This window comes from Drosophila albomicans, chromosome 3 (assembly GCF_009650485.2).
Source record: "Drosophila albomicans strain 15112-1751.03 chromosome 3, ASM965048v2, whole genome shotgun sequence".
Taxonomy (NCBI): domain Eukaryota; kingdom Metazoa; phylum Arthropoda; class Insecta; order Diptera; family Drosophilidae; genus Drosophila; species Drosophila albomicans.
The window spans coordinates 13,320,020-13,332,903 of NC_047629.2; the positions used below are offsets into that span (position 1 = coordinate 13,320,020).

Consider the following 12,884-nt stretch of genomic DNA (forward strand, 5'->3'; position numbering starts at 1 on the left):
CACATTGGGGAACTGTAAACAAGAGTTAAACGTTTGCTCCCGCTCCACGCCGATCCAATCTTCCGCTCGTCTATGGACATGTCTTACCCTTCGATGGAGTGACGACAACATTAAAATTAAATATTTTGTATGCTATTGTAGCAAAGATTTTCCGCTCCGTCTTCCATTGCGTTGCGTCTCGTTGCCCCAGTAACAGGCAATATTCGTTTCAACGTTGCCACGCACACCAGCCAGGGGAGGCTTCCTTCAACACCCCAACCCCAGCTCCAGAACAACCCCCAACACCTTCAAGAACTCACTGTGCAAGGGCGCGTAAAAATGCAATTTCAACAAGTTTCACTTTGATGTGCACATTTCTTGGGACACGCCACCCAGAACTCCAGACCCGAACCCGAACCCAAAACCCAAACTCAAGAAATAGAACCTTTTGCGGGAGTTGGAGCAAAATTTCCCTTTAAATTAAAAGTTAATGCAAAAGAAAATTATTTTTAATGAATAGAAAACAGTTCGAAAATCGCCACATTAATAAAAACCACCCTCCCGGGATCACTCGCCCTTAACCTCCGTTCTCTAACGAAAGTTTCGGTGTAAAAACACTTTATTGCTGAGCTGGGCTACAGCGGAAAAATGGGAAAGTGTGAGGAATTTTTAAACTGTGCCAATTAAATTGAAATCTCGACTGTGATTCAAGCAGCAGCCAATTAAAAGTACCTCATTCGCAGTCCTTTCGAGGTGTAAAAGTGGAATGATAATTTCGGGAAAGGGGAATGATGGATTCAGGATGCACTCCTACAAAGCACTTGCCAACTAATGACACTAATTATCCTCTTAATCTTTTATGCAAATTGTGTGCTGGCATTGTCAAAGCTGAAGCTCCTCAACTCTCGCCCTCTCAACCAAAAGTCCTTCGTCCTATGGCTGTCTGCGGTTGCAGCATCACGTATGTGTGTGGCGGTGCTATTCAGACAATCGCAGGTATTATAATTATGGGGATGCAAGTAGCGGAATGCTGCCAGGATACTAAAAAAGGAATCTCTTGGAGCCTGGAGTTGGGAGTCACAAACGAGACGAAAGTTTTTCGAAAGCCGACGGCAAAGTTGGCGCTGTGCAAGCTGCGTGATATGAAAGACGACCAAAAGTTCGACTTGCACCCGTGTTGTCTTTATCTTCGAGCCAAGAAGCAGCCAGGAATGCGGTCATATTAAAGACATTTCTAGTTTTTGCTAGAAAATTCGCTAAAGAGGCCAATTGAAAAGTTGACAACGAATGAATCACATCCGCTTCCCATCAACATTGAATTAATTAAACTTGTCCCCTCCACGGGACTTTATTATCTTTCTTCTACATAGTGGTAACAAGGTTTTTCTCATCGTGGTCTCCCCTTTTTCTTTGTTGTCGTAGGACAACCAAACATTGCAGACTGACATTGTCCTTTTTGATGGTGTTTGTGCATACTTAATGTGAGTCACTTTGAGGTTACGTTTGTGTTTTTTAGTTTAGCTTCAACTACGGTGCTTTCCCCCAAATGGATGAATAACAAACCGAAAAAGGTGAAGGCAGTGTTGCAACATTCCTTTTCTACTATTCCTTTGGTAAATGGAAAACGAAAGTAATACACTGGGGACTATACGGAAAAAAAAACCCAAATTTAACATGGTGCTTCATAATTTTCTATTCAAAAACGAATTGAAACGGGGTCGCCGAATGCGGGTGGTGGACTAGCTCAAGTTTTGGCTGAAAGCTAACGAAAAATGCTTTTTCTTGTTCAGTAATTGGATTTCAAATTGTTTTAAAAATCGGAAAAGCGACGACTTCACCAAGCTCATACAAATGCGTTTGACTCGCTGACAGCGTCCCTCACGCACCTAGCTTCCTGACTGAATAGCTTTCTAACTCCCTCTCTGGCAGCCTAACTCCCCAGCTGCGTATCTCCCTAACCCACGAATCGCCTTTCATTCTTGCTCTACCCAAACGCAACATTTAACATCCGGCACAGACATGGCCGAGAGGAGAAGGCGTCTATGCACAGAGAGTAAACAACATTTGCGACTTTCAATGCAAGGCGAGGCCAAGACGCTCGCGGACCTAACTCAGCTCTGATCCGAGGAACAAACTGCCGTTATACCAGCAAGAGAAAGAGGAACAGAGGGAAGCAGAAACGAGAGACAACAATAAAAGCGGATAAAGAAATTTCATTTCACGTCTTTTTAGCTCAAACTCGAGCTCGTCTTTCACTAGCAGACGCTGGAGATGGAGATGGAGATGGAGGGAAATCAGGGATTAGGATGTTGCCGTAGCTAGTTAGAGTTACACAAAGCAAACGATGGCGTTGGCAATAGCAATGGCGATGATGATGAAGTCTCGTCTCAAATCGAGTTAGACTACAATTGACACCTTTTAATATTTGGTCTCTCTCCTCTTATCGGAAACAAATCCTCTTCCCCCGTGCTGTTGCACGTCATTTGAGACAAGTTCGAAAGCGAGAAGCAATTGACGCTACTTGCATTGTCGCCTGCTGGTGACGGATTCGATTTCGATTATTATTGTGTCTTGGGTTTTGTTTACCCGAACTTCAACCCTCCGCATGTCGAGAAAATCAATTTCCGCTGAAGGTGGCATCTGAAGTGCGGGATAACAGGATAAGTTGCGGGAAAAGCAAACAAAAACTGCACAAAGTTTGCAAACAACAGTGGAAAATTCGTAGCAAGAGGCGGATCTGGTAACTGAATGCTGGATGAGTAACAAAGCAAATTGTGCAATAAACTTTCCCTTTATGCTAGCAATGCAACCCCCCGCTTGCCTTTTCCTTTACAATGCATTGCCAGGACTCGAATCGGATTTGATTTACGTGCTTAACCAGAGGGAGACATTAACACCATTCACTGCTAGACATTTCTCCTCAGACACTCCTTAACAAGTAATCCCCCTCTCCCTTTGTCATCACGACTATCCCAACAGGTGTGCGAAGAATTAGACGCTCCACACAAAGGGCGATTGTCCGATGGAATCAATGGACAACGAAAGCAAACTACCGAACCACTCTTTCTCTCTCTCTTCTTAAATGTGAAAGTCCCTCAAGGGTATCCAACTTCACTTGCTTACAGGTGAGAGAAACACACCTTCATCTATGTCCATGACACCCTGGGGGCTGATTGGAGCAGGCCAGCAAGCTACAAGTAAATCAAAGCCTTTGATATCTAGCGGCACGTGCCTTGTGCCAAGCTACAAATGAGAATGAATCCCGCAGAAATTCGTTGCCTCGACCTGATTGCTCCCATATCGAATAACCCAATCGAGTTCGCTTTCCGCAACGATAAAAATTAAATTCTAATTTATATTTACGAGCTGATAAAGCAGCTGCAGTGCATTAAACTTGAGACAAGAGCCATTCATAAATATGCGACTGGGCCACCTGCCGAGATTGCCTCCTTCAGGTTCAGAACCTCACGGAGTTGGGGCAAGTTTTGCGTGACACTCACGTACTTCGTACGAGAAGTGGCGACCCACAGACCCAGAGACTTCTCTTGAATTATGTAGATACGAAAACGAGTGAGTGTGTGAATGGATGTGAATGTGAATGTGGAGTGAGTGCTTGAATGGGGAAGTCTGTTTAGATAAGCAGTGTGTGCTTCACAGTCCCGAACGCAGACAAGCAGACAAAACAAAGCACCCATGTCTGACTGCTTCTATCTCTATCCGAATCCAAGTCGCCCCCTCACCATTTTCTAAACTCACTGGCTTGAAATTAGGAAACTAAATTTGAGTAGAAACCCCAAGAGCAGTCATCAAACCTCAAGCATAATCTTTGGCACATAAAAACGAATCCCCTAAATTAATGCTAAATATTTTACTACCGCTCCCTCTTTTCACTGCTCCCTCCGCTTCTTTTTTCGCCCCTCTCACTCTCACTATTTCGTATTATTTTGAAAATTTAACTTCCTGGTCTTCGCAAATCATTTGCAAATTAGAATAAATTATTTTTCAGCTTCTTTTTTTGCGTTTTTCTTGCTAAACAGTTCATAGACCCAGAAGAGACGTCATCGTCTCCCATTCCATCTGCTTCCCCTCCCGCTAATGATTGTTGTGCCCATTTTTGTCACCATCTTCTAACGCAATTTTCATCGGCGCATAATTAAATATTCAATTTCCATGGAGACTCTTCTTGGATTTTTATTTGATGCTTATTCCTTGACATTCCTGCTTCTCCTTTGGCCTCTTCAAAGACGCTTCTTGTTCAAGTACTTGTTTGTTTTTAGACTTTTGTGTCAAGCACATTATAGCAACGACTTCGCAGAACTTGGCAGCACTTTTATAAATGACAACAGCACATACTATGCACATGAAGTATGGGCAAACTTCTTGGAGTCATATCTATATCCATAACCATTTGCTGGCAGAACAAGAATGAATTACAACAAAAGTGTAGCCCCAAATTAGAGTCAAGTGTGGCATATGCCTTCCACTGAAATTGGGGGTGATATGGGGCTGAAGAAGGGTGGGCGAGTACTGTCCATAATTATGGCTCTTGGCTCGTTGAAGCAAGTGCTTCAACCACAGAAAGAGGGAGCGAGACGAAGACACTCATTTACTCAAGCAATTATTGCCAAGACCAAGTGCTGATCTGCTCAGTTGTGTGGAAATATCGCATGGCATGTGTGGAGCTTCCCTTGATGCGGACTCGATTCTGTTTGGATTCTATTAAATCAGTCTATAAATGTTGCCCAAATTGCTTTAATGTGCAGTGAAAGTTTAACTAACGACAGCGGGGACTACAACAATTACACCAGATGGAAGTGCTGAAGGGAGAAATGGCGGGGAGTAAATAACAATAAAAACAGCAGCGAACAGAAGCCAGACTACAGCTGTTGAAACATGACTTTGTGCTTGTTTAGAAACACTTGCAAAATATTATTGCAGCTAGAGGAGACTCCGGGGAATAACGATGTCGAAGCTGCTGCCACGAACAGCGACAGCAACATGCCAAGGTATTAGGATATTGGCATGCAAAGGGGATAAAGAATGGGTTAAAAGGAGCACAGCATAAGTAGCTGCTGCGGTTGAACTTGGCCAAAAGGAGGAGGCAACCAACTGAATAGGCAATAGGTGGAAAGTTGAAAGTTGGAGCTGGCTGCAAAGAGAACGCGGCAAGCGAGGGAAATGAATGGCAAAACCAGAGAGATAGCGAAAAGTTGAAAATTAATGCCAGTCGCGAAGTATTTTATGGAGATTACGCAAGAGATTCGTGCAGCCAGCGAACTGAACTGAGCACGCAGCAGAGAACAGGTGCTAATTAAAAATGTTGTTGTCGCCTCGTTAAAGAAATTTGTAAATCAACCTGCAAATGACGCGCGCAGCATGAGTAAAAGTTAAGCCTAGGCCTTGCCACCGAGATGAATGGGTAAGGAGAGCGAATGGGAAGGGAAGACAGTGAAGTCCGGACAGAAAACTGTCCTCCCCACTTATGGTGGGAGACCCAGTGAGGCGGCACGTACGCTGTTAATGGATTTCGCAGTGTTGTTCTTTTGATTAAAACGCATTATTTACATTTGCGACACAGCCAACGGGCAGGCACAAGGCAGGCGGAGATCGGGGAACGACAATTTAATGTCTGCGTCAAGCTTTAGGTGCAAAGGGAAGCTTTTCTCCCCGGGCAAAGGTTGACAAATTGCGCAGCCGTCGCTTGATTTTTGCTCAGTTTTCGTCGAGTTTTTGCATAGTTTTTTTTTTCATCAGGATTTTGGTCGTTTCTCTTGTGTGCAAGAGTGCTGTCAGGATAGTGGCAAACTACGGCGGATGCTTTTGTCTGCCATTACACTATTGATTGCTTCCTGTCAGCCGCAGAGAGACAAAACGGAAGTCGCCAACGGATGTTGCCTTTGTTGCCCGTTGCCTGTTACCCTGTTACTGTGTTGCCGTGTTAGCCATTTACCCAGTTAGCCAAACCAGCCACTGCGTTTGCCTGTCCGACATGGGCTTTGTGTGGGATTTGTCTAGCCACAGTGCAGCACTTCACATAAGCAGCTTCGGCCACGTCGAAGATAAAGTGCGTCAAATGGGAAACCAGAGAAGCGCGGTTTTTGCACCATCCATTTGCTTCTGTGCGGCGACTTTGTGTTTCCCATTGATTTCATTGCGGTCGAACTCTGACCTAAAACAGTGGAATTGGGGGAGGAGGAGGCCATTAGACGCACTGTTGCTGTCCGCTTAGAGGTTGAACGGGTCAACGGGGCGGATACTCAACGCGATTGACAACTATAATGAGCCGAAGGCAATAATTAGCAAACTTTAATTGCAACAAAGAGTCAATAAACTGGGTCAATTATTTCTTATGCTATGATTAAAAAGCACTTAAACCAAATGAATAAAAGAAAAACCTATTGAATGAATCGACAACTTTAAGAATCGATTAAAGCAAACAAACGGCGGCAATTGAAATGTGATTAAGTCTGACATGTAATCGCTCAATATTCATGAGTGCACTCGTTGCACACACACAGTATCAAGCATAACCATCAATCAAATTTAAATTGCCGTTGAGTTGAATTACGCTCATATCAAATGTTCGGGATATGCCGTATACTAATTGCATCAAAGTGCAGCACAGACACATAGCGAGGAAATTGGAGTGGAATTCGAGCGGGAATGTGGCAATTTATGCACAGGCACTCACACATGCATACACATCAAACTATGTAAGTTATAGTTACTTATTAAAATGCATTTGATTCAATTTAAGGGCGCCAATCGATATCTACTGTATATCGAAAAAGAGTACGAACTAAAATCGACATTAAAGTCGCAGTCAACATAGCACAAATGCTTAAATAATTGATGCTACCAGATCGCTCAAATTAGTGGCAAGACAGGTGAAAGTGGATCATAAGATAAATGCTAAATTAATTGGGGTCGAACCATTTTGTCTTTGATTAAAGACCCTACACTTTGCACATATGTAAGATGACAGCGAAGCGGCAACGTGCATAAATTGAAATATAAACGCGCGGTGGGACCTAACTTTGAAACTTCCGCACACCGCCCATCGCCCATCACCCACTGAGCCCTTGCTCCACACCCAGCACCTAGTGGAAGGCCAACGCAACACGCCCTCTATGACACAGGCGACACCTGGTGACTAATTTATGTTCATTAAGCAGGCGTTAAGTCGCCTTGAGAGCAGCTGGCGCCATCCTTTGTCCCCTTCTCTTTCTGCTTTTCTACTCATTTGCATATATTTAGGGAGAACGCGGGAGGCAGCCACGCAATTGCCGAAAACGGCAAACAACACATACACAACACAAACACCCACACTTACACACTGATTACTGCGCCTCTGTGTCTGTGTATGTGTCTGTGTCTGAGGTGACAAACCAAAATGTGTAGTTTCATGTAATTTTGTAGCTGCTGCTGTTGCTGCTGTCGGGCAGATTAGTATGCAAATACATGTAGAATGGAGTGGAGCAGGAAGAGTAAACGGAACGCTTTGAGCAGAGATTACAAGCGAGACGGAAACAAGCAAGAAGATGGCGCAACAACAACCACGAGCAAAAGGAGCAGACACAAAAAATCAATTTACACCACGCGCACCCCCCTCGTATTCCTGTTGTAGCTCATTCTATCTCGCTCTCTAATTTGAGTGTAGTGCATTTTCGTGTCGCATGTCCGGAAATGGCGAGAATTAAAGCAAAAGTAAAGAAAAGTGAAGCTTAACCAGCCATAGGCACACACACACCCACACTCACTTCACACTCACACAGACCACTCGTTGTGGTAATCAGCTTGAGAGCAACTCTGATGCGATGAAACAACACAAAAAAAAACGCGCATAAATCCCATCAAATCTATCAAAATCATTTACGCAAATCGCATCACGCATACGTATAGTAAAATGAAAATCAAGCTCAGGTCAGGCTTCATCAGTGTCAGCTGCATTGGATTTGATCCAATAAAGGGAGCTGCAAAAACTTTATCAAAAGCCAGCAAAACACTTCGCACCAGAAAATGGCGCCAAACTGACAGCGATAGCGACAGCGGGAGCTTACCAAGCATCTCGACGTCGCCAGACACCATGGCAGACAGACGGGAGAGAGGGAGACAGATATACTGTCTAACAGTCAGTCAATTGTAGTTGTAGTTTCTGTGGCTGTTGCTCAAAGTTTTAATTACACGTTCGTTGTGCCCCGAAACTAGGGAATTAAGACTGGTGAGTGGAGAATTGAGGACTGAGGGATTGGGGACTGGGGACCGGGGACTGGGGAATTGCCTGCAGGTACTCAACAAGGGCAACAACAACATTTTCGGCATTGCACAGCAGAGCAAGTTACGCCTGTTGGCCTTGGCTGTTGTTACACACCTTTCACTCCCCCGCATTCATCTCGCTATGTGCATCTCTTTTAGGTCTGGGCAGTTCATGCCTATCGTATAGAACGCGTAGTTGTTGCAGCTTGCATGCAAAAGCAGCGTTGTTTCGTATTTACTTGGCGACAAAGATTTATCACCCCAAGCAGACGCACAACAACAAGAACACGAGCAAACACAAGCGAGCGTCGAGGGCTGCTTAAACAGTTGGCGAGAAAGGGACAACTATAAAAGTTAGCAAGCATACATAAATGCATACATACAAAAGCAAACATGCCTATATTAGTATGATAAATGCGGTTCTTGCTGCTCTGCATTTTTATCTGCCCAACGGGTTGCAAATTTAGCTTAGCAAGTATTTGCACCACTCTCGCATAGAGCAACTCGATATCTGTCGCCGTTGCAGTTTTTGTGGAGAGTTTTGGCTGCTGTTGGGTTTTTGCTGTGGGTGAGCTGGAGAGGTGGAGTGGTTGAGTGGTTTGTTGGCTGGTTGGCTGTTTGGCTGGTTGAATCCCGCTTTCAGCAAATAGATGAGCTGGCGGTGTGAGCGGGAATGTGCGCGGTTTGTCAGCTTGCCGGCGCTGATGATGGAGTGCGGCATTGTTGCATTTTAATTGAAATTTCTTTGTAAACTTGGCCTGCAACAGCAACAACAAGCAGAACAACAGTGACACTAACGAGAGAACGAGAGAGAGAGAGAGAGAGAGAGTGAAACGACAGCAACAACAAAAACGTGTCGCCTGCAATCAAAAAACAAACGACAAGAGCACAATGCCAAAGTAGCAATAATAATGAATGAATAAAACGTACAGCGGCAACACAGCAACTACAACCGCAGTAAGAGTGACAACAACAGCAACAACAAAAACTTTTATTACCATGCTTTTTTGTTGCAGCTGCCCCGCCGACCGCACAAAGGTCGAATGGTGGGTTTTGGGTGTCGCTGTGGAGCCTCGCCCTCCCGCTCTCTATCTCTTTCTGTCTCTGTCTCTCATGGGGGGAGGACTTGGGCATTTTTGCGGCACAACGCAAATATAATAATAAATTTCGCATATTGCTGCTGCTTCAGCTATTATTTTTCATAAATGAAACTGTTGTCAATGGGATCGACTGCTGCTGCTGTTGTTGTTGTTCTTGTTGTTGTTGTCGCTTCCTGGTTGTTTGGTTTTTGTCACCGCTTTATTGTTTTACCACCCACTGACTGGCATTGCGGTCACTTTATTGTTTGCCGGATATGTCGACCACAGTTGCCAGTTGCCAGTTCGTGAAGTGGCCAAGCTGCCTCCTACGACCGACAGAGGGCGATAGAGTGCGGGAAAGGAAAAGGGAGAGTTGTCGGCTGGCAACCACGTAATTTGCCGTCTGATGAAGATTTACGACATGAAAGCCGCAAAATAAACGCCAAAATACAAAGCAAAAAGCCAATAGACTGCAGCCAGGGCTCCACCTGATCCCAGCCGAGGCAGCAACTCCTTCTCTTCCTCTTTTTCTTCTCTACCTCCACCTCAACTTCCTTTACATGATGGATGCACAGCGGCGACCAAGACGATAACCCTACACTGTGGACTAAAGCCGCTTCGAGTTGGCCATTTATGTAAATTAACGCAGCAAAATGAGCAGATTTGTCTCGTGTTTATTAGCCAAGATGTAGCCAAAGTTGGCCATAACTCACACGCAGTCAAAGACCAAAAACTAGACCCCAGAGGCGAGCCTACAAAAGTTGCCATCTTATGAAAACAAATTGAGCTCCACTCTTGGCCATCAAATGAGTGGGCGTGATGCGCCCCCCGCTTCTTACTCATCCACTCCGTCGCTCTCTCTCACTCTCATACACACACGCTCACATATACAAGTATCTGGTCTTAATGGCAGCTTTATTAGAGAGCGTCTCCTCTCTGCTTATGAATACTTGGAATGTCCGACCTTCCCTGACCATCCTTCTACTCCTTCTCCTTCTGCTGCTTCTCTTGGCCAATAAATAATTCATGCTGCAACTAAGATGTCTGCACGGAAATGCCACCCAGATGAGAGGAGCCTCAAGAACCCCCGAAATGTGGGCGTGCAACCATGGACAGTGCGGATATGGTTGATTGTGAATGATTGTGGGTGCAGATGCGTATGTGTAGGCGGATGAGCAATGAAGATAAGCATGCCGATGCGGTTGTCAGCGGTGGTGGTGATGGGACTTACGATGGCGGATGCGGTTGCGGATGCGGATGCAGGCAGAGAGTCAGTCGAACAGACATCCTCAAAGCGGAAATGTAATACAATTCACGAAACCAAATGAACGGGTTTAATGCTTCTCTGGATTCTAATCGGATGAGGAACTACATTGCATTACATGCCTCAGACTATATCACACTCACAGACAATTAGGAGTTGAGCTGCTACGGTCAGCAAACAGTTACAGTGCAGCAGCCGTTAAATTGGGATAACGCTGTCTCTGTTTTAGAATGAAGCTTAAGTAATATAAAACCATGTTGAAGATTTATAATCGAACAGATACAGATACAAAATAGACGGACAGGAGAGATGGTTACAAGTATCTTGAAGATTCATTTGGGGTTATTAATTTTTCATCGAACATTTCTATCGAAATTAAATTCTACGATGAATTCTAAGGAAATTGGACAATAAAATTAAATTTTTCCTGAAGCACAAAACATATTTTCTTAAGAAATTGACCACGGATACACGACACTTAGTTTTAGGATAAAGTTTTCTTAAAATTCATCTTAGATAAGATTTTTTCCATACATATCTACCCACTCTAAAATATCTTGCATATGAACGTACGTTATAAGGACACTCTATTCCGCTTTTGGATTCAATTATTTGCTTGAATTCTAATTTAAAAATTTATATTCATCTATAAATTAAAGATATTCTTTCCTACAATATAGTAGTACAATTTATAAATCATGAGTGCAGAAATCACTTCCGCTAAATTCCATTTCTTACAAATTTTCGGGTTTATATGGCACTTATGAAAATTTTCAGTGGAATTCTTGACAGCTAGCGATTTCTATGATCCTAAAGGTCGATAAATTCCAGATAAAAACGAAAAGTGAAATCGGAACTATAAAATACGATAATATAATATATCATATAAAGTTAGTAATCCAAAAACTTAGGCATCAATCAATTTAATAAGAATGCAAATTCATGGCTCTAAAGTAGGAGTAGTCATTGATTTATTATCACACCATGGTAATTGGCTAACTATAGTACACTTGAACAAAGTGGGTAAAACAGAGGAAGATTGACTCTTACATTTGGCTAGTTTCAATTGCAATTGCAGTTAATATGTTAGATTTGAGCAACTCGAGAGGAAGCGCAGTCAGATCGCTACAGATGCACATTGACTGAGTTACCAACCATATTGGAGATGGCTTGTCTGGCATGGTTCTTGTACAGCATCAGGGATATGTTGACCAGGAACGGAGCCGCCAGCCAGATGATGCGTGTGCCAATGCCCGTGGCCTCGCGATGAAAGATGCCTGAGGCTGCGCCGCGTCCTGTATTGCAGAAGGACTCCTCGCAGCAGGATGTGCAGGCATAGAGCTTGGTGCGCTCGCCAATGATGATGCAGCCGGGTTCACAGTTGACAGTGCAGCGACGATCCAGCGACCACATCTTCGGCGAGCTGGTCGAGTTCTCTGTGCTCGTGGTGTAGGAGAAACGCTTGACCTTTAAATGCGAAACATTTTAATAGGGATTACTGTGATGCACTCAGCTCCATTTACCATGCAGATAAACTCCTCGCCCTGGCATTTCTTCATCATGGACGTGTCATTGCGCACAACAACATCAACACAGGCCTGACCATCGTCCATGGTGTCGCAGGCATAGCACCAGAGTTTGTTCACTCGCTCGATGGCTGCCGCAGTGCGATGAATGTGTCCGCCGCTGGTCAGCGAATTGGTCAGGCTGACGCCAGAGCTGGCGCTCAATCCTCCAGGCGAGCTGGTCCCTGTGCCAGTCACTGTGCAGAGAGAGAGAGACAGAGATTCATTTATTGATTTTCTCAGCCACAGTCGAAGGTCGTCGATGGCTTTGCCACTCACCGTTGTTTACACAGGCAGTGAACACAATGGAGCAGGATGTCAGCACGAAATAGGCGAGCGTGAGCAATGCTCGGGTCATGATGTGGCCACCAACTGGATGACCAACTAACACCTTGACTAAACTACAACGAATCCTGCAAACCCAAACTGCCAGACGACCTTTGTTTATATGCCAATGAAAATTTGACAGCGAATGTCAGAAGAGCTGCAAAGGATGAGGACATGCGCAATGCGAACCAGCCAGGATATTTTAGCTGAAACTCAGACTCAGCTGATTTCGCAAACATTGCGGTAAAACATTCATTTTGAAAATGACAATGACATCTGGCCACTCTCCATCAGTTACTTACGATCAACAATTTCAGTGGAGAATTCAATTTATAGTTTCAATAGTGATAAATATGCATTCATTGATTTGTATCTAAGCTTAGCACAACTAAAAAATATCCTTTTCAGGAATTA

At 44.1% G+C, this 12,884-nt stretch overlaps 1 protein-coding gene across 1 annotated transcript; it reads right to left on the reverse strand.

Annotated features, from left to right (window-relative positions):
* Positions 1-11,530: 11,530 nt before the first annotated feature.
* On the reverse strand, positions 11,531-12,607 carry LOC117568875 (uncharacterized). Its single transcript, XM_034249766.2, has 3 exons — positions 12,423-12,607; positions 12,102-12,340; positions 11,531-12,045 (listed from the first exon to the last, which is right to left on the reverse strand). Exons 1-3 carry the CDS (start codon positions 12,499-12,501, stop codon positions 11,704-11,706), a joined length of 660 nt encoding a protein of 219 aa, XP_034105657.1. The 5' UTR covers positions 12,502-12,607; the 3' UTR covers positions 11,531-11,703.
* Positions 12,608-12,884: the final 277 nt, after the last annotated feature.

Excerpts from the sequence above, each read along its gene's own strand:
- LOC117568875 (XM_034249766.2), bottom strand. The coding sequence starts at position 12,501 with ATGACCCGAGCATTGCTCACGCTCGCCTATTTCGTGCTGACATCCTGC. Across the intron at positions 12,341-12,422 it reads CACTGCCTGTGTAAACAACG|TGACTGGCACAGGGACCAGC; the intron begins GTGAGTGGCAAA and ends CTCTCTGCACAG. Across the intron at positions 12,046-12,101 it reads GCGAGGAGTTTATCTGCATG|GTCAAGCGTTTCTCCTACAC; the intron begins GTAAATGGAGCT and ends TCGCATTTAAAG.